Genomic DNA, 20,822 nt, shown 5'->3' on the forward strand with positions numbered 1-20,822 from the left:
TTCACATCAGTCCCAATCGCTCAATGCTAAATTGTATACTTCCAATTCTGAACTGAGAAGCACATGAAACCTTGATGCCTTCTCGATCAGGCAGCCACTATGGAATAACGCTGTCAAAATTCATCAAAATAGCATCTTGAATTCCACTGATAGCATTTCCTTTGTTATTATGATCCTGTATGCTGATACACGGCATTATTAATGTACTAGAGCCCATCCTGAAGCCAGTAGGGCTCAAAAAGGAAGACTGCAGCTGTCTGAATTATCCAAATAAATAATACAAAAATGGTAATATCAGCCAAAACATATCTCTATTTGAGATAGACAATTCATTCTTGAACTTGTCAAGCTAAATTGTTATGCAAACATGGCTGATGAGTCCTAGAAGTGGTCAGAGTATTGATTGTATATTTTTACTGTACAGTTTTGTGCCACACACAAAAGATAAGATCAATCAATCCATCAACCAAATGGAAACAGTTTCTACAGAACAAAGGAGTAGGTGGAGCTTGTTTTGTCACTATACTGTATCTGTTTTGTTGCACATTCAGACGCTTTGCAGTCTCACTAATTCAGGTTTGTACAAAGTAATTTGCTCACATGCTCTCTGCTCAATGCAAAACCTTAAAAAAAAAAACTGTGAAGTGCTGTTTCCTTTTATGACTTATCTTTATCTCAGGACACTTTATCATCTCACCATCTCACAGTTGAGTAAGCCTTGCTGATTTTACCCTTTTGATCTGCGAGACCTCCTGACCACAGTCTGCACCCTGCATGCCACCACGAGAGAGTCTGGTTCAAACTCCAGAGGCTTTAGCAGCTCCGTTAAACAACTGTTTGCATGTTTAAATTGTCTCTTGAGGCACAGCAAAACTATAGAAGTTGAGACAATCACAGACACTTTGCTATTTCAGAGTTTGCCCATTTTCCTGTTCTATGTCTGTGTAATGACAAATCCCAGGCCCAGGTCTCACATACTTGACTTTGACTCTAGCACCACTTGTTGGTTCATTAGAGTAATGGCAACATCCGGTTACCTGAGCGCAGGGGTATTCAATTAAAATTACAAAAGGTCCGGATTGAGAAAATCTCCTCGGGCAAAGGTCCGGAACATTACAATAATATCTAACTTGCGCTATTTAGTGCCATATATATACATATATATATATATATATATATATATATATATATATGTATATATATTCAAGAAGCCTAGTAGTAGTAACAACGTGTCTGTGTGGTCAACAACTGTCAAATCAAATAAAGAAAGTACACATCAATTATATTTGAACAATTATTATTGTGTTTTCAAATGTAACTGGATGGATTATAAATAATACATATAAATACATAAATACATGTTCTCATTTCAAGTAAAATAAGGGCTGGATTAAAGAATAACTGACATAACAGAAAGCTTTTGAAAAATTTGCATCTTAAAATAAAGTAATTCATTTCAGAAAAATGAATTTCACTGAATTGCTCTGCAGCTTTCAATTCAGTTCATTCAGGTGTGAAGTGATGTCAATCAAAAATCAATATTATATTTTTCTCATCTTCTAAAAAGTTCTAAAAAGTTTTGTGCCACACACAAAAGAATCAAAATCCATCAACCAAATGGAAACAGTTTATACAGAACTAAGGAGTAGGTGGAGCTTGTTTTGTCACTATACTGTATCTGTTTTGTTGCACATTCAGACGCTTTGCAGTCTCACTAATTCAGGTTTGTACAAAGTAATTTGCTCACATGCTCTCTGCTCAATGCAAAACTTTAAAAAAAAAAACTGTGAAGTGCTGTTTCCTTTTATGACTTATCTTTATCTCAGGACACTTTATCATCTCACCATCTCACAGTTGAGTAAGCCTTGCTGATTTTACCCTTTTGATCTGATAAACTAGTGTGCATGGACTTTATCTGTGGTAAATAAACCACTTGTTTCTGCTCTATTCCTCTCTGTCATCATCATTGTAGGACAGTGAATTAATGTGTTAGGATTCTGATCATACTGGGCTCTTAGGTTTATTTTCACGGTCTCTGAACATGTGAGACACACTGGCTTTAAACTGCCCGTGGGAAGAATTAACCTATAAGAGTCTGTTCATTAATGATTAAATACTCTGGTCAGGAAACTTGTCAAAATACCCATTTTTGATTGGCTGAGCTGCATCACGTGATGTGATTTACAACGCATTGGTCGGCGTGTGTCTTGCACCGCTGAACAAGGCTGAAAAAGATTCGCCGGTTAAAATAGAAGCGCTCCGTCAAAAATAAAATCGGTTTTCGGTCCTGGGTCCGGATACAACGGCGCCTGGGTCCGGAACCCGGACCGCCTATTAGTGACCCCTGCCTGAGAGCTTGTTGAACAAGAGCAGCAGCCTCTGAACTAGTGAGACACAAAATAAGTAACACCTGTGACTTTGGAAATTACACCCCTGACACCCGGCCCGCCACGTCATTTTTGTCTTTTGTCACTTCTGGTCCCATGACAGTAGGACTCGAGGACAAATTATCTCTCGGCAAAAGCTCAACTTAAAACTGCAATAATCAATATTTGTATACAAATAATGGATTTAAGTGACCCACAGATTATTATCACCCAATTCTGCAGTTCCTCTCTACTCTACAGAGCATTATGGCATCTTCCATCTCATGGATTTGGTTGTAGGCCTACGCCCCACAACTTTACTGTTTTACACTCTAAAAACCCACTGTACACCTGCTCAGCACCACACAGCAGACAGACACAGCTATAGCCACTAGCTAGTGAACATTGTTCAGCATTTGGAAGTTAAAGTTTCCCTCTGGAGTTGGTAGAGACCAAAAGCAGAGCTAAAAGAGAGTGAATTAGACTTACATGTGTCAGGTGGCCAGAAACAAGAGTCCAAATGAACTCTAATGTTGCTTCATGGATGCTTGATGTGTAGCTAAATAGGCAATTGTTTGCCAACACATAACAACTTTATAAGGTGGTAATGTGTTTTTTTTTACAGCTTGCTGCAATGCCCTCAAGAAGACCCACCCAAAAAGAAAAAAATCAATAAATGCCGGTTAAAAAAAAACTAATTCCTGGTCAATATAGTGCAAAATACGTTGATAATAGGAACAATGATGTCATAGAGTTTTAAACTGTTAAAGGGAAAATGCAGGATATTTCAGCAGGTGTTTCTATATATAAAAAGTGACACACAATACGTATTTATCTACTTAATTAAACAATGACATTTTTCTTATTGTGAGTAAGAAAGACTGCATGGGTTAACTGTGAGTGTTATGATTGAGTGTGAAACAGGAAGAAACACACTTACAGTTGTTAGTGGTTTCACTTTTAACTGCAAACTAAAAGAGAAAACAAACTCCATTCTGAAAATGCCCCTGTTCACATTTTAGCTGGAACCCTCAGCTGCACATGTGGACAAAACAGCAAGTAGCAACGTGTGGTCCTCCAAAGTTAACTGAACTGCAGCAGTTTTCTAATGCCATGTTGTTTTCTTACTTAGTGGAACCATGAATTGTTAATAGCACATGTGGGCGAAGAAAACACCTAACCTGCTCCACAGCTGCGGTGGGACCAAGGTTACATGAAGCTGAATTTATGCTCCGTCGCGTGTTTGCAGAGGAGTTGAAACGTAACTGGTCACTTGATATTGGAGCTTCTGTGGTCTTTCAATAATATTCTTCTGCAGTTGCAGCTCAGTTTGCACAGTGCGGTTTGCAAGTTTCAAGTCCCTGACAGCTGATTTCATAAGGCATATATTATAATGAATACAGGCCAGTGGTCGGCTTTGAACACTGTGGTACACTTTTGGAAATCACTGGCAGCACCGTAAAGTCGTTTAGTCTTGTAGAAAAACAAATACATGCACACAATTATTTCAAGGGGAAGAGAAACAGAGATTTTAGTGATTATGATTGATTTTTCCGTTATAAAAAATGTCTCATTCCCAAAGTGTCTCATGTGCAGCATTACCAAAAAACATCTAATGACTGCACTTTACACATGTTAATAATACACATTTACTAGTTTGAAACCATTTATGAGATTGGGTGTACTTGGTGCTGAATTAGATTTTAAAATATGACTCAAAGAGCCATATAGACAACTCTGATGAAACAGAGTGCAGAGCTATTCTCCTGCTCTCTACAAATAAAAGCGACATCATTCATTGAAAACTGTTTTTCTTTCAGCGGTTGTTAATTTGTGGAAGTCTCTAACGGTCAAAACTGAAGAGGAGAATTTTCCACTCACACATTTGAAATATGATGTAGTGGAGAGAGCAAACCTCGGTACAGAGGAGGTGAGAAACTGTGACACACACACACACACACACACACACAACCTGACGAACATCTTCTTTTTCAGCAAAAACCCAGCGACAAGTCTGACCTTTCATTTTGTTCAACATATTGTCTATTCTTATATAAATATAAGAAAAATGATGTAGGTGCATAAAAATGTACAACTCTTTAGTGATAATGGTTCTCACAATATTGTTATAGAACTCAATATTTAACAACAGGAAACACAACAAAGCTAATATAGTGAGAAAATAAATACTCTTGTCTGGGTTGGTCTGTATAATGTTCCTCTTTTTCACAGATGTTATCCATTGCGGCCGCAAATCTTAGTGTGTGACAAATAAAAGCACCTGTCTTCACATGCAACACAACTGACAGTAAAACCACACACAAATTACACAATAATGCACGTTTAGCATTAACACCGGAAAGTGGAGAATTGCAAAATGTTCTTGAATGAAATGACAAAGATACGCAGGATTCGGAAAAACCTTGAGACTCTTCCATAGTTAACATGGACTGTGTAAATACCAGTCCACCTGCAACCGTCTATACGATTAAACACAAAATAAATAAAGTCAGAATTTTGAAATATTCCTTTAATTTAATTTCCATTCATTAATTCATTATTTTAATACAATCAAGCTTGTATGAAAGTTTGTTTTTAGGACACTAAATGATATAATGTTACAAAACAGCATGTTCCTTCTCACAATAATCTCTAGTGTTTGCCTTGCATCATTCGGATGAGTTTGAATGCTGGATGGGTTTCTTTATGCTACAATAGGCTAAAGTTAGCACGTTTGTCACAGTAAGAATGGAAGCATATGCTCAAAGCATGTGTGATCACAGCCTCACAGAGCTGTTACGATGGCCGTCGACTTTTAGGAAACCTCAAAGCTCAAAATGTAATTTGTAAGGAACCATGTACAATATTAAACATTAATGTTACCATCTGCAATCCCTTGGCAGGTCACAAATTACAATAAACGAAGAATGAAAATCAATCAAAATATTGAAAAGTTTTTCATGGTCAAATTCTCAACATCATGTGTTGGCGGGCAACACACATGAACTGCTCAATGACCTTTTTGGTTCAGTTTGGAAATAAAAATGTTGGTCTTCATACAGATGAAAGATTAGATTGTTGTGCAACCAGTGTGTGAAATACAGGGGGTCTCTGGAGGACCGAGACCCCCTGAAAGCCTCAATAGCAACATTTTGAGGGGTTTCTAAAATCACAAGACAAATAGTTTGTCACTTGTAATCGCCACTGAAATGTATTTTAAAGGCGTACTAATGCCAGCAAAACACGTTTTCACAAATATAATCAGTGAGCGCAAGAGACGTTATTTTGCGGGACCCCCAGATTGACAGCAGGCATTTCGCACTTCTATGGGTGCTGCACAAAATGTATTTTCATGCCAAAGAGTGAGTGCATTGACTGGAAGACATGTGTCTATATGAGTGGGAGGTGAGAAGAAGGTTTCGTGTGATTGTGGTCTCAACAAAACCACTTAAAAGTTAGACACGAACTGCTGGTTGTGATTTGAATTTCCGTCTCCGGGGGCTTGCGTGAGAGTTGTTCTGCAGCCCCTCTCACCTCTGTTGTGTATAAAAGGTGCTATCACCACACACACACACACACACACACTCAGAGATCACCGCTCACTGCCAGCAATGGAAACATCTTCAGTCCTCCTTGTGTGCATTCTGGTGACATGTTCAGGTGAGCTGATGTCTTTTTGATGGTAACATTGTCTTTATCATGTGAAGTGTTCTTCACCATTGTCTGCTTTGTCTCTTCACAGTTTGGACAGTCCACGGGAGAAGCTTCAAAGTCACCATTGATGATCAGAAGCAGGTGGAAGTGGAAATCTCCGTGAATGCCGGCAAGGTAATGTGGCTGTTTTAAACACTCCGTTAGTCTGCATTCATCTTCAAATATGTCAAAATTTGATGTGATCCACAAAGCGTCACTTGCCTATTTGGTATGTCTCTGTAGACTGTGTAACTGTTAACCAACTTTAACCCTGACTGTATTTCTCAGACTTCTCTCAAACTTATGATCAATGATGATGGAAGTGCTCAGATGTTTAGCTTAAGAAAAAGAACCACTGCAACAAGTCAAAATACAGAAGCAGAATGTAATCAAAGTATGAAATGTCATTATAGGATTGTTAATACTGATGCATCATAAGTGGTATTTTACTGTTGTAGCTGGTCAAGGTGGAGCTAGTTTTAATTACTTTACATACACTTTGGTACAGTGGTGCACAACCTTGTTAAGGCCCCTCCATAGATCACAAGATAAATCTGAGGGTTAGTGTAAAAAATAATCTGCAAACACTTAAAATTGCCCCTAATGAAACCATTTATTTTTGTATTTACTGCTTATGTAACACTTTTCCATCACTGAAAGTATTACTTTTAGGACTCATCCCTTTGCTCAGTATTCAAAGTATGTGTCACTTTCATCTGCAGCTTCCAGGTGTGTGCTGGGCGTGCAAGTGGGCTTTAAAGAAGGTGAAGAAAGTCATCGGACCGAATGCCACTGTAGAGGTAACATACAGTCTAAAAGTCTGACAGCTCAGTGAGCAGGATGATCTAGTTGGTGCTTTGTGTTATGAACAATAATGATCATCTTCTTCTCTCACAGAGCCTGACATTGAAGTTGAAGTCCATCTGCAAGGAAATTGGCCTCTTAAAACCTCTGTGCAACAAATTTGTGAAGACACACCTCGCAGAATTAATTGAGGAGCTCACTACTACGGACGATGTGAGGACGATCTGTGTCAACACTGGAGCCTGCAAGTGAGTTACTGGCCCGCCATTATATTATTAACTAACCACATAATGTAAATATAGTGTATCTTCACAAAGCCCTTCCACAATAATTATTATTCTGCTATTACAACAATTCATAAATGCTATTTTTTGAACCCTGAAAATGAGCATAATAGGCCTTTAAGTAAATCATTTCAATACATTTTTCTCCACTGATTGTTACATTTTAATCATTTTGTATCTTTCCCTGTTTTTCTGATGTGTCTCTTTAGGCCAAAGGAGTTGTTGGACCTCTTTTATCCAATGGACGAGGAGTCATCAATTGAAACTAATGAATATCGCTAATGTCGTATGCATGAACAATAATTAAGATGCACTTAATTTGTTTGACTGATACTCCGCGCATAAAAAGTATATGATCAAGAATCTCTTTCAGGGTTCTTTCTACTTTGCAATGTCTGTAACGTCTATTTCTCTTTCTGTGCACAGATGATCAATAAATGTTTGCATTTCAAATTTTCAAGAATATTCTTTGTCGGCCGAGACACTGTGTCAATCCAGACATCTTCACCCTTAACCCTTGTTAAAAGTCACATTTTAATGCATGCATCTGAATGGTTTTGAGAAAATGTAGAAAAAAACTGGGCTTTGAAACTTCTTGTTCTACAATTCTAGTGTTTTTGTGGCGAAGCTTCTCAGATAGTTTCTATACTTGAACTCCACTTTTACAAACAATAGCAACTGTAAAATGCATTCAGCACTAGATGCATTTTATTTCATCAGCAAATTAAAAAAAAGGGAGGGGTGAATTTAAACTGCACCTTATGGCATCCAGTCTGTGTGTAGCTTTTAAACAAGCAACCATTGCCCACTAACCTTCCTCTGCACCAAAGCAATGAAAAGGAGAAACAAAAAACATACTTGAAGTTGGTGTTAAATAGGTCATACAGGCCGGAATACAGGTGAACATGTAAGAGCCAAATGTCTTGAGGACAGCACTGTCCTATCACAGCTCATTAGCCTCATCAAACAGCAGGTCATCCTCACCTCTCCCACAGGTTCAGTGTTGAAACTTTGCACCAGCCATGAGATGACACACTTAGCAGGGTTGTGTGTGAGGGTACAGCAGGTTTTATGTTCAATCGGTTTTCGATATTGTCAAACAAATGAGTTAAATGTGTTGCTGTTCAGGATTTATATAAACCAGAAAGAATCCCTTCATAGAGATGAACAAACAAAAGCCTCATGAGTCACTTTAATTGTTTTTTTTAAATTTTAAATCATACAATCCAGTGGGTGCGTTACGACACAAACACACTAACATAACAAACTTAAGACTTTGACAGACACACATAAATAAGGAGTACAAAATAGAAACACATAAACCATTCACACAGAATGTCCGTGGATGCCATGTCACTGGCAGTTTGCTCCTTTCGAAGATTTAAGATCTCAGCCTCAAGCGATCGCTGCTAACAGAGCAGACCCTTTACGGAATAGCACCCTTATCATACAAGTTGTGTGTTGATGTTTTCAGATGGATCAAAATCCAGCGATTAACGATCAGCCATTGTGTCTCCGACACATTTCACTTTTCCCCTCTTCACGAGGAGGTGCCAGCAGAGAGCAGACACTTGCTGTTTCGGTCAATGAAGTGTCCACGGGACCGACTCGTGTCCCAGCTCTGCTTTAAGGCCTGCCGGTCCAGCTTGTTGAGTCCCTGAGAGCAAAGACGGAGGTCCTTGACCAGCTCTGACAAGCCATCCAGACCTGCACTGTCCCAGGGGCCGGACACCTCACAACCTGTGGGAGACGCAACAAGGAGCTCGTATTAACTCACAAATTATGATACAGAAGGACAATAAAAAATACAATTAATTTAGTTTTCCAGCAAATTAAATTTGAACAATATTCACATTTTATAATCTTCAATAACCCCTTTGAACCTGCCAGTTTAAATATGTAGCGGTCATGTTAGGCTCAATACACACAAATACACATTGGTACCTTGAAGGTTTAGAAGGGTCAGAGGTCGACAAGCCTCTCTGAGTGAGATCAGGACGTTGTAAAGTGCTGCTGAGGTAACAGACGGATTTCCTGACAGGTTCAGACTCACCAGAGTCGGACATGAAGGCAGGCACCTGGGAGGAGAAACCAAAAACTTGAATAGAGAAACTGATGATTGCAGACAGAGGCAAACAAAGGATGACAGACCAAACCACAGAAATCCTAAATTAAAGATAGTTCACAGTGAAAAGGAGGCCTTTGGCTTTGTGTTAATGTACGAGGCATGAAATGAATCCAATCATAATTCTGAACACATGTTCACAGACGTTTTGGCAGCATACTTCAAAAACGTGATTACACTGTAATTATGATTAAAGTTATGCATGTCCTCACAGAAAAATGCAGGGGCACACACTCACCTGGCCAAGGTGGCTACACTGCTGTCCGTCAACCCGTTTGCTGCCAGACTCAGGTGGGTCAGTGAACACTCATCCTAGCACAAAGACCAATGATTTGATTTGATTGTATTGTACCGACGTTACACTTAAAGCTCTCAAGTGTTCCACACATGAATGATGGCTGTGTATTAAATAGTTTGTGTGCAGAGTACCGAACGTGATTTAAGTGTGTGTGTGTGTGTGTGTGTACCTGCGACAGGATTTTGCTGAGGTGTTCCAGCGCCGGGTAATCAGCCGGACCCCTGCAGACAGCAGACAGGTCCAGGTGTGTGAGACAGTGGAGAGGCAGAGTCTTTAACACTAGCTCAAAGCCAGTGGAGCCCAGTGCATTGTGGGATAGACACACTGATTTCAGGTGGCCGGTTCCTGAAAGATCAAAAAGGATATTAATCTATTTATCGATATATAAAAAATAAACCAAAACATCTTTCTTTCAAGCTGAAGGAGATTATATGGTGGTTCCTTGTACATGAATAATACTATAATATCAGCCTTTGTCATTTCTAGCAAATTAAAAAACACGACACTTCTTGATTATTAAATCTCTCAAAAAAACGGTTTGATTAACAGAGGACACTCATGTTGAGAGCTTTATGGATTCTGCTTATCACACACTACAAGCTCTAATTTAAAACCTATTGAAGCACACACAACTATATCCATCCCATTAAGCAACCTGGTAAACTCTGACTCTGCCTGTTTAAGTAAACTCTGACTCTGCCTGTTAAGCCTCTTTCACACATGCCATGCAAATGCTGGAATAGATGGGGCAAGGGAGAGACCAGCAGACGACGGTAATGCAACACTTATGGATGCCGATCCCCATAAAACTCAATAGAAGAAGAAGATGGGGGAAGTCCGGATGTGTGTGTACGTTATTTTCAGGAACATGACGGGTGAGGACCTTTGAAAGCATTGGCGTAAATGCGAAACTAACAACAGGTCGCGGAATCAAATACGTCCATCGGACGTAACGTGTTTTGGGCTTATCCCTACAATGTTACTCATTCACAACACAGTCTTTAGACCGTCACCTGTCAGAGCGTTGGCCAGCAGCAGTCGATGCTGCTGTAGGAAGCGGGCGGTGAGGCCACAGGCCTGCAGAGACAGCTTGGCTAACAGAGGGCAGCAGGACAGCAGACAGGACAGGGTCTCGGACACACCGTCCCCCAGCTGGTTCATGCTGAGGTCAAGCTCCTCCAGGCACTGTACGAGGAAACAAACACAAACAGCATTTTGTTGGTAGTACTGAATCCAACAGCAGCACGTCTTTCCACTACTGTTTATAATCCACAGATCTCGCTGTGAACAGATTGCTGCAGGACTTTTAAAAATTTTAATTTTTCAGTGCTTTGTTGGAGGCAAAATCGCTGCACAATAAAACAGAAACTATCTGCAAGGATAAGAGTAAAAAGAGTGAGCAAAACAAAAACTCATCCAGCCTGGCTCTTTACCGGAAACGCAGGATGACTGTGTCCCTTTAAAGCATTTATTGCCTTCTCCAGCCCTTCCCCTGTAATGCTGTTGGCAGAAATGTCCAACAGGCGAAGCCGAGGCATGGTGATTGTAGTGGCAACCAGATCGGGAAGAAGGTTGTCATCGAGACGGTTGCCGGAAATATGCAGCTCGGTGAGGCTGCCCTGCAGTTTTAGGGCGCGAAGGAGCGGGTTGAGGGAGGAGGCCGGCAAGCTGAGGCCGCAAACCGACACAGAGGAGCTCCCGTCCTGCACCTCACACAGCCGGGTGACACGCTTGTTCTCATCTGCAGGGAGACAAACAGATGCTCCAGGACGGGTTATCAAAATATGTGTGTGTGTGTCTGTGTTTGTGGGCATTTGTGTGTGTTGCTCACCCACTGCCAGGCTGTTACAGGCTTTCTTATAGCGCTGAGGGAGAGGAGGAAGATCCCAGGAGGAAACTTCAGCCAGAACCTACAACAGAACACAACACACGTTTATATTTCTATGAAAATAAGTCATATTAAAAAGATACCTTTCTTAAAGCCAGCCCTCAAACTGGCCTTACCTCTTCATTGGTGTGTAGGACGGCCAGCAGCAGGTCCTGCGGGGAGAGCAGAGCACCTTCCTTCTGCAGCGAGAGGCGAGGCAGGAGGCCACATTTCTGGTAATAACGCTGAGCGGCCTGCTCACACAGCCACGACACGGTGCAGGAGTCTGCCTCACTGGAACACAGAGGAGTGAGGATATGGATCAAAAAACAGGCAAACATTTTAAATCCGCAAAAATACATTACTGGTGTCTTTTAAATCACTTCTTAAAACCCATTTTTACAGACTGGCTTTTATGTGATGTCGTCGCTTTACTGCTTTATTTTGTATTATTATTCATTAAAAAGTTACATATTCACCCACCTTTGTGGAACTGGGATGAGGAAAACATCCTCCTGAACTCTGACCCTCATTCTGATCGGTGGAGGCAGTGATCTCGGCATGGGAGCAGCAAAACTTTGAGCTGGAAGCTGAAATAAATGGACAAATAAAAACATACACATTCGCAAAAAAAGATTGGAAATCAGATCCAGATTAGAATCTGCAAATGCTGAAACTGTGCATTGTGACTCGTGCAAAGTTACGATGTAAAATAAACGGTCAGTTTAGATCCACGCTGAAGATGATTTTTCTTCTCGTCCAGAAGGTGTTGTCCGTCTGCCTGACTCCGTGTGAATTGTATTTTTCTATAGTGGAACTGACTCCATCTCTCACTCATCAGAACACAGGGTTTGATCCAGAGATTTCTTTTCTCACCTGCATGATTGTTTGTGGCCGTGGTGGCGTTTCGGGTCTTACGTCCTCATCGTCTGTGACTGTGGGGCTGTGTGACCTGTTCACCTCTCGTCTGCCCAACCTGACCATCCCGGGCATCTGAGTCATTTTGACCTGGTGAGGCTTCGGAGAGCTGTTCTTTTTCACAGAGAGACTCCTGCTGGAGAACGAAGGAACTGCAGAACATGAAAGAAAAGGGGAGCATAATGACGGTAAAAAATAAGCAAAGAAATGAAGAGGAAAATAAAATGAGACAAAAGAGTGAAGTCATTACCTCGGCAGGCTGTGTCAGAGTTTAAGAGCCTGTTTTGGCCTCTTGCAGATGAGGACACGGCTGCGTCCTCCCCTCTCAGCTCACTCTGATCCACTCCAAGCCTCCTCTTCTTCTTCGGCTGGATTTCCCCCAAATCATCCTCCAGCCAGTCTTCAGCCAGATACTCCTCCTCGGGAACCAGGGCTGATTTGTTGCTGGATGAAACAGCTGGTGTGCTGGAGAACTGAGGCTGGGACAGACCCTGGAGAAGAGTTTTGGCGCTGCCTAAGCCTCGAATGGCACTGTGGTACTCCTCTCGGGCAAAGACAGATGGCGCGGGAGCCTCCCTGAGACTTTCTAGACCGGAGTTGGGGATCGGGTTGGTTTCCCTGTTTGCGGGGACTTCCTTTTGACTCGGGGCTGCTGGGAAACTGCGTCGAGGGCGGACGGCATGGAGAGGACTCAGCTGGCAGTCAGAGTCGTTGTCTTCTGAGGAGCTGCTGTTATTCTAAGGACGACATACATACAAATCACGAACAGTACTTGTAGATCTAAAGAATTCAGTCTCAGTAGCAGGGTTTCTGCAGGGCCAACCAAGTTAATCCAAGACTTTTTCACATAGAATGCTATTTAATACCTGTTTCACCTCTGATGGCCTAAACGGATGTATTTATATATCAGATAATTATTTTCAGTACATACAGACAGTTACTCCAGGATTAAACAGCCTCTTGTAGCACAACTTTTAGTTTGAAAAGCTGTATAAAGTCTCCTGACAGGTCGTAATCAGATACAAAAACATCATAGTATTAAGTATTTCTATCGTCATATAAAAGAGGCATTTGGCAGACATTACCCCGTACAAGACCGCAGCCTCTGTTCCTCTGGCTCTGTGCCGCTGTGATGAGCCGTTGCTCTTCCACCGTTTGGGGCTGGCAGGTACTGCCTTCACCTCTGAGCTCCTGCTGGTCCGGGGCCTGTCTTGGCTGGAGGAACAGCCCCTTTCAGAGGACAGCAGCGGCTCGGAGAACTCAGCATCAAACAGCTGGCTGTCCTGCAGCTCTTCAAAAGCCTTGGCTGGGGCCGGAGCAGCGGGCACTGTGTTAGACAGAGATAGGTGGGTGGGGGGGGGGGGAAACAAAACTGTGTCTGAAAGGATATTTTAAAAAGGCAAACCGAGGCTAAACTGTTGCGATGATGCAAAGGCCTCACCTCCCCCTGCAAGAGCCTTCCTTAGCAGTCTCTCTGTAGCGATGCACTCCTGCTTGGTGTCCTTGTCCAACTCTCTGCTGTACGTCCTCTGCCAATGGCGCAGGGTGTCCATGGCGGTGTGATCCTGACAGAGGATGGTGGAAGCATGAGACAGACGTTAAGACCCATCGGAACAGGTTTGGTTGGTTGGGACCCCGTTATCAGCGGTAATAACGCAACGCAGAGGGGCGGCAACTATTTCGCCCAGAAGGACACACGAACAGGGACTCACACGCACGTGCGAACGGCCGGAATACCAAAAACAAGCAAGAGAGAGGCTCGGATCACAACACACACACACACACACACACACACACCTTAGAGTTGCGTTGGGTGACAGAAGCCCCTCGTTCCACCAAGAGTCTTGCAACTGTGAAATTGCCACAAGAGAGGGCGTCGTGTAGAGGTGTCACTCCATCACATGAGGGTCCACCAGGATCATTAATGTTAGCGCCGTGCTCCAGAAGCACAGCCACAATGTCTGCATGAGAGAAAGGGTTGCTCTTTTTTTAATTTTTTTTTATAAAAGCAACATTTAAACCAGGTTATATTAAGTCAATATGAAATCAGTTACCATAGTGGCCGTGGTTGCAGGCCTCATGAAGAGGAGTCCAGCCACAATAGTCTCTTGGGTTCACTGGGTGACCCTGACATACAGACAAGCAGAGCATCGCTAATCATCACACCATCCAGGTTGTCTTTTTTTGGTAAGATATTTTACTGTTAACTGAGGATTTAACTGCCATTTGTCTGGATGACAGTTTTGTCTTAATTTAACTTTTTGGGCCACATTTAACATAAAACAAAAGTGCATTATTTCTTGAAGCAAAAATTACAAATGTTGTTTTTCTCACCTGTTCCACCAGATACTGGACCTGCTTCAGGTTTCCGTCAATACAAGCCCTGTGCAGAGTCGTCTCGCCCTTCTCGTTCCTCTTGTTCCACTGAAGTAGGAAAACAGATGCAAAAAGAGCAGATGGTAAAACACTGAAGAGGGAGGACACATAATACAAAGATCAGATGATTGCTGGGGAAAATGACAACGGATGTAATCACTCACCCTTCCCGTCTTCCTCCTTCCTGACACCATCTTGTCATAGCCTTCCAAATCATCATCTAGAAACCACATGAAAAGTCATACGAGACACACATAAACAAAACGGAAACATATAATAACTTTGGGAAATAGTATAATTTGTCTAGAGAGACAGAATGCCAGTTCTACCTGAGTCTGAGAGAACGACATCGCTGTCATCCAGAGGTTCACTGTTGTCCATCTCCTCCTCTTCATCGTCCTCACCATCACTCCCATCTGGACTCCAGCCCTCAGCAGCACACAGCTCCCGCAGCCTCGCCTCCGTGTCGTCAATCTTTGGCGAGGCGTGTCGTCTCTGCGACGCCAGCCAGAGCCTCAGCGCGCGTTTCTGTTGGCGAGAGGAGAGCGTCTTCACACAGTATCTGCTTTTAGAACCTTTAGAAAGCATCATTCTTTAAACATGGCATATGGATTGGCAGCTATTAAAAGGGCAACTGTGTATGTATCAGCCTTTCAAATCCAGTTTGACTTCCCAACTTCCAGCTGCTCATTTCAGCTCACCTGTAGTCTGGTCTGGCCAGACTTCTGAGCGCAGAGTGAGGCCGCGCTGTAGCTGCCGTCTACTTCCTCAAAGCCACAGCCGCTCTCCTCCTGAGCTGTTGCGATGTTCAACCAGGTGCTATACTCCTGATATAGACACAAACAAGCGATTAAAGTGCGTAATAAAGAGAGTAATGTTGGATGAAGATACATATACAGTATATATATACGTATAGTACATGTATACCTCAGTAGCGCTGCCCTGTCGTAAGGCCAGCTCCTGTCTGTAGTGCTCCACTGCCTTGCTGTGCTGCCTCAGGTCTGTGTAGGTCGCAGCCAGGGACACATGGATGACAGCCAGCTCCCTCGCAGGCTTTCCCAAAACTTCAGCGCCCTTTAACTGCAACACATAGAAATCACAACTTAACATAACTCATTATATTCGGTGAATAAACTTGACTGGGGAGAGGTTCAAATGCAGCCATGTTGGGTGCTAAAGTAAACACTAAAATGTTCTTTACCTGAGCTTGATACGCATCCAGAGCTTTGCTGTAGCAGCCGATCTTACAGTAAAGGTCCCCCAGCTGCTCTGCCAGCCCCACGGCCTGATGGGAGCTCAGTCCTTTGCCCTGGTCCTCCCCCAACTCTTCCTCCAATTTACAACCCTGGTCCGCTATAAAATTCAAACAAACCACGACATCAACGCAGCTATCTTTGTGAAAAAAAAACACACAAATAATCGACAAGACAGAGGGGATAAACAAACCATATTTAAAAGCTTTCTTCACTGTTTGCCTGTCCAGTGGCTGCTGGGAACCCAGAGAGACGGCTTTCTTCAGAGATCGTCTAGCTGCTACAAAATCAGGCAGAGACAGCTGCACCTGTGGATGAATGTCATGCAGATGCACTGGTTACAAAATGTACAGCCGCAACAATAAGAAAATGGGTGCTTGGTTGAAAATGCAATTTGACTATTTTTGCTAAAGCTTTCTCACGACTGGGTTTTTGTACCTTGCCAATGCAGTGAAAGCACTCGCTCTCACTGAACTTGTCTTTGATCTTCCTCGCACACTCTTTGGCCTGTTGAAGGCAGCGCACAGCATTAGACTGCTGACCGTGACGGAAGTAAATGTTGCCCAGGTTAAAGTTTGCACGGTAGAGATCCTCCAGCAGATGACTCTTCCTTTACAGGACAAGAATGCAGAGAGCAGAATTAACAATAGTTTATGGTAATCTTGTGGTTTATGGTTGTACACGGTCAGTGAAGAGTGCGAAAAAATTAAACTTTTTTTTCAATTTTTACATTATTATCGTTTCGGATGTTCTTACTCTGCAATGAAGACACTTCGTCTGATAAACTCGCTGCAACGTTTGTGTTCCCCTAGATGGTCACAGACCAGACCAAGATTGAGGAAGAGGCGTGCCTTCATCTCTCTAATCTCTCGCTCTGGCACAGTCCCTGGAAGAAAGAAAAACATTGGAACAGACAAACGTTACAAAAACTATGGGCGCTAGATCATTTGATAGGCTCCATAAAAACCCTGAGGATAAAAACAAGCAAATAAAAACAGTGCAGACCTTCAAGAAGGTCATCCACGATGGCCAGGCTCTTCCTGAAGGCCTCCTCCGCTTGCTCCAAACTGTTCCTCGATTGGTCCGATTCATAACGGAAGAGGTAGGTTCGACCAATAGTGGCGAGGGCCCTTTGCTCCTCGGCATGATCTCTGACAGAGCGAGCTAGGTCCAGGTGACATCGCTGGTGCTAAAGAAGAAAAATACAAACGACCCCTTAAATGCTTTTTTGAAGCGCTTTTAATATGAGCCGGCACGCTTGTATCACTGCAGTACTAACCTAAATAGTTTTAAGTATTGGTTTAATGGCCACAAAAAGGCATTCTGTATAAGGCAGACCAATCTACTCACTTTCAGAGCAGCTTCAATGTTTCCCATCTCTGCGTAGCATTCTCCTATCTTACGATGGGCCACAGCTCGTCCAATCACATCGTTTAGCACCTCAGAGAGAGACAACTCCTGCTGGTGCTCCCTGATGGCCGCCTCATAATCACCTGAGATGCACAAAAAAACAGGAGGGAGGATGGATGAGTAGATTAGGAACAGGACACAGTAATGTCGGAGCTGCACTTTACATTACTGGAAATCGTTATATGTTGGGTTTTTGTGATAAGTGCATAGGGACACAAGAAATGATTGCAGACTGATTAGGACTAAAATAAAAGACAACTGAATTGATTAAACTACTAGTAGCAGTTTAATTATTTAAGAGGCAGCAGAAGAAGAAGACAGTGGTGTGTAGGACTATAAAGCTTACGCAGATAAGAAAACTGCTGATTGAAAACAACTTAAAACTCAACAGAATGGCCAATATTATGTGACGGTATTGTGAATAAATTGACGTTTAGTTTGTAAATTAGGAGTTGTGTCTAGTAAAATAACCTTGATGTGTATTTATGAGCATTTATACTAAGTATAATCAGCATTATTTAGACACATCACTGCTATCAACTCTGTTTCAAAACTCTATGTCTACATCACATCATTATGCCTTTATTATATATAATAAATGCAATCTGCACAGATTCCTGTTACTGTGGTACATTTCTTAATTCAACAGTACATTGCATATTGTGACTATTATGAACCACTTACCACTCCTGGACAGCAGTTCTCCCAGCTGATTGCAGATGGTTGCTTCCTCTCGTAGATTGTTGCTGTTCTGCACTTTGCTCTTTGCTTTCTGCAGCTCTAAAGAGAAATCCCACATTGAGCAGATCCCACAACAACATGGTAAACAAACAAAGCAAAAACGTGCTTAATCAAGACTTACGTTTTATCTCCCGTGAGGAGCTCATCTTGATTCGGCACTGATGGGTAAAAGCTGTGTTAGCTAACCACAACGCAACGCCATCCGCATTAGCTTAGCTATCTGGGTGACACCCAACTGGCAAATTAAAAACAACTTTCTTTTAATTTATTTTTACTTATACTTGCGTTTGCATGTCAATTAATGTCCTCGTTGTAATTGTATTTATCCGATCGTGTTCAACATGTCATCAAACAGCGCTACCTGGAAAACATGTCAGTAAACATCTTTATACTTCAGCTATCAGTCCTCTGTAAACTTTACAATGGCCCGCCAGTATTGCGCGAGCCAATGACGACACTGTATTCAGTCAGTGTGCTATCCCCCGATCATTGCCTCTCAGGCACAAATCCCGTCTGGCTCAATAGGATTATAAAATGTTGTGTTCGACACTGCCCTCAACCTTTACCATCGCTATAACTTAGCACTTAATAATAACCTATATGATTTGTAAACGTGTCTGTGGATGGTGTACTGCAGACAACTGAGTGTGTCTGTCTGACAGACTAAACTCAGGGCAGAGGAACAACATTTCTCATATGACTACCGTTCATTGGCTAACGCCAGAGCGTGACGTAGTTCTACATGGAAACAAAGAGACGGGTTAGTTCAGGAGAAACCTTCTGGTGACTTGATGTGACAGTTTGACAACTGGTGATTGTCGATGCACTCAAATCCCACACACACAAAGCTATGGTACAAAAATTTAGGAGTATAATAAAGTTTTGTGAGGGAAACAACGCATACAGACGTAACAAAGGGCCCAGGGGCTCGTGTTGATGAGTAGCTGGTGCCTGTTTCCTGGTCGAACTCTTCTTTATGTGGGCCAAGCGAAGTCACTTCGGTCAGAAAGGTTAGGAGTGACATTACTTCCGGAGCCAGTTTTGACCTAAATTATCACATAAACCCGATGTCACTGTTGGCTCGACCATTATGCTGTAGCAAGGGAGATAATGAGATCTGTTTTGTGTATAGGTAATAGTAAATATGCTTCCATTCTGCTAGGGAGATAAAAATAGATATATTGTATTATTTGAATTGGTAGGAAAACATATTGAAATACCTCATAATCCTGACAGGATAGGTTATTTCCGAGCTGAATTTGCAATATTTATCAAACATGTTTTTCATGTTAATAAATGTAAAGATACACGCTTCACTCTCTTCTTCTATGAAATATCATGAACGCCTGCTAGATATACAAGACAAACTGAAACATCTGCACAGCGCGTCTCCTGCAGAACATTTTACTTACCATTAAATAATAAGCACATCTTATTCTGCATTAGATATTATTTCCTGCAGAAGGCACGGTGTACTGACTTGTTTTAGTTTCTTGTGTGTTCATGTTAAAAAGTAAATATTGCCCGATATGACATTCTCAGAATTCTTTCAAGCTCAAATATTGATATCGATCAAAGTGTAACTGCCACTAGTGTAATAATCAGTTTTTTGCTGCCAACTAGTGGTAACGGCATGCCTTTTCCTTTGCCTTGAGTTACCCTTTAAAAATCCAGTATCAGTCAGGCTCTAATACTTACTGTGACTTAGTAAACACACAATCATAAGATGTAGTGAGTTAGATGCAGCAAGTTAATTATGAAGTTGTTAGACAGAATTCTGTTCTATGTCCTACTTATGAAAATATTCTGGAGAGGTTTTTATTTAATTCCTTATCTAATTATATTTTAACACCACTGCACAATAACAAAGAGATCTGTGTATGAATCATACATTGTTTGTTAGTTTGTGTAATTTGGTAGCTGTTATTTGCTCGGTCAGCAGGACTCAAATCCGCAAATCTGAAACACAAACAATGCCTAACGTTACTTACATCAATTTTCAGATTGACGTCCATGGAGATAACCCAAATTCATGATCTTATAATCCAACTGTTCAGACTGAAAAAAGGAGGCCACATGGCTGGTGACGCGCTGAGACGTTTTCTTTTTTTATTGGCTTATGCAGATTGACAGCACGCCTTGACAGACAAATAGTGGTGCAGTGTCTAGTGCGTTGATAAACTGAAAATGCACCCGTTAATTCTCCTCTTGAGTTTGTTAAAGCAGCTTGATAGGTGTGTGATGATCAGTCTGCTGTAACCAAATGCATGTAGTCCTGTATTTATTATTCATCAATCATCTGACAAAAACAGAGGAACAAAGCATTGTTGAAAATGATTAAGCAAATATTAAAATTCTGTTGCTTTAATGGCTTAATATTCCATATTATATATCCTCTAAATTATGTATTTCTAGGTCTATTTTGTGAAGAATTCAGTTGGATTTGCCAACACATCAACCTGTGTAATGATGCTTTCTTTTTTTTTGGAGCATCCAAAAATATTCCCCTGAGAAAAAAACAGTAGACAGACACGAAAATAAATCCACATTCAGAAAACCCTACATTCACAGACGAGGCAGAGATTTATTTTGACATGCCAGACACAAGACTCCTGCATCAGAAGGAGCCGAGAAGCCTTTCACATCAGACAAAGAGCTCCCTCTCAGCCTCTGTGAGTCTGCATCTC

The 20,822-nt window shown here is 41.8% G+C and overlaps 3 protein-coding genes across 3 annotated transcripts in view; 2 read left to right on the forward strand and 1 right to left on the reverse strand.

The window, feature by feature from the left end:
- selenon (selenoprotein N) overlaps positions 1-20,822 on the forward strand; it is a 132,349-nt gene that overhangs the window by 61,596 nt on the left and 49,931 nt on the right. The gene's annotated exons all lie outside the window — the stretch shown is intronic.
- On the forward strand, positions 5,941-7,567 carry gnly (granulysin). The gene is made up of 5 exons (XM_079174279.1): positions 5,941-6,026; positions 6,109-6,194; positions 6,782-6,859; positions 6,957-7,111; positions 7,357-7,567. The coding sequence occupies exons 1-5, from the start codon at positions 5,978-5,980 to the stop codon at positions 7,427-7,429; spliced, it is 441 nt and encodes a 146-aa protein (XP_079030405.1). The 5' UTR covers positions 5,941-5,977; the 3' UTR covers positions 7,430-7,567.
- tonsl (tonsoku-like, DNA repair protein) lies at positions 8,385-18,432 on the reverse strand. Its single transcript, XM_079174240.1, has 28 exons — positions 18,257-18,432; positions 18,079-18,174; positions 17,335-17,477; positions 16,990-17,173; positions 16,741-16,870; positions 16,423-16,594; positions 16,178-16,292; positions 15,933-16,084; positions 15,659-15,811; positions 15,433-15,558; positions 15,061-15,259; positions 14,896-14,951; positions 14,690-14,779; positions 14,410-14,482; positions 14,153-14,316; positions 13,797-13,920; positions 13,441-13,682; positions 12,606-13,092; positions 12,314-12,507; positions 11,921-12,027; positions 11,575-11,731; positions 11,402-11,480; positions 11,004-11,311; positions 10,584-10,755; positions 9,740-9,915; positions 9,511-9,584; positions 9,092-9,225; positions 8,385-8,887 (listed from the first exon to the last, which is right to left on the reverse strand). The coding sequence occupies exons 1-28, from the start codon at positions 18,279-18,281 to the stop codon at positions 8,688-8,690; spliced, it is 4,332 nt and encodes a 1,443-aa protein (XP_079030366.1). The 5' UTR covers positions 18,282-18,432; the 3' UTR covers positions 8,385-8,687.

The sequence above is a fragment of the Pholis gunnellus genome, assembly GCF_910591455.1.
Source record: "Pholis gunnellus genome assembly, chromosome: 15".
Lineage (NCBI taxonomy): Eukaryota > Metazoa > Chordata > Actinopteri > Perciformes > Pholidae > Pholis > Pholis gunnellus.

Bases quoted from the DNA above. Each gene is read 5' to 3' on its own strand.
- gnly (XM_079174279.1), top strand. From the start codon at position 5,978: ATGGAAACATCTTCAGTCCTCCTTGTGTGCATTCTGGTGACATGTTCA. The intron at 6,027-6,108 runs GTGAGCTGATGT...GTCTCTTCACAG, and splicing joins CATTCTGGTGACATGTTCAG to TTTGGACAGTCCACGGGAGA. The intron at 7,112-7,356 runs GTGAGTTACTGG...GTGTCTCTTTAG, and splicing joins GTCAACACTGGAGCCTGCAA to GCCAAAGGAGTTGTTGGACC.
- tonsl (XM_079174240.1), bottom strand. From the start codon at position 18,281: ATGAGCTCCTCACGGGAGATAAAAC. The intron at 15,812-15,932 runs GTAAAGAACATT...TATGTGTTGCAG, and splicing joins TGGATGCGTATCAAGCTCAG to TTAAAGGGCGCTGAAGTTTT. The intron at 12,508-12,605 runs GTAATGACTTCA...CATGTTCTGCAG, and splicing joins CTCTGACACAGCCTGCCGAG to TTCCTTCGTTCTCCAGCAGG.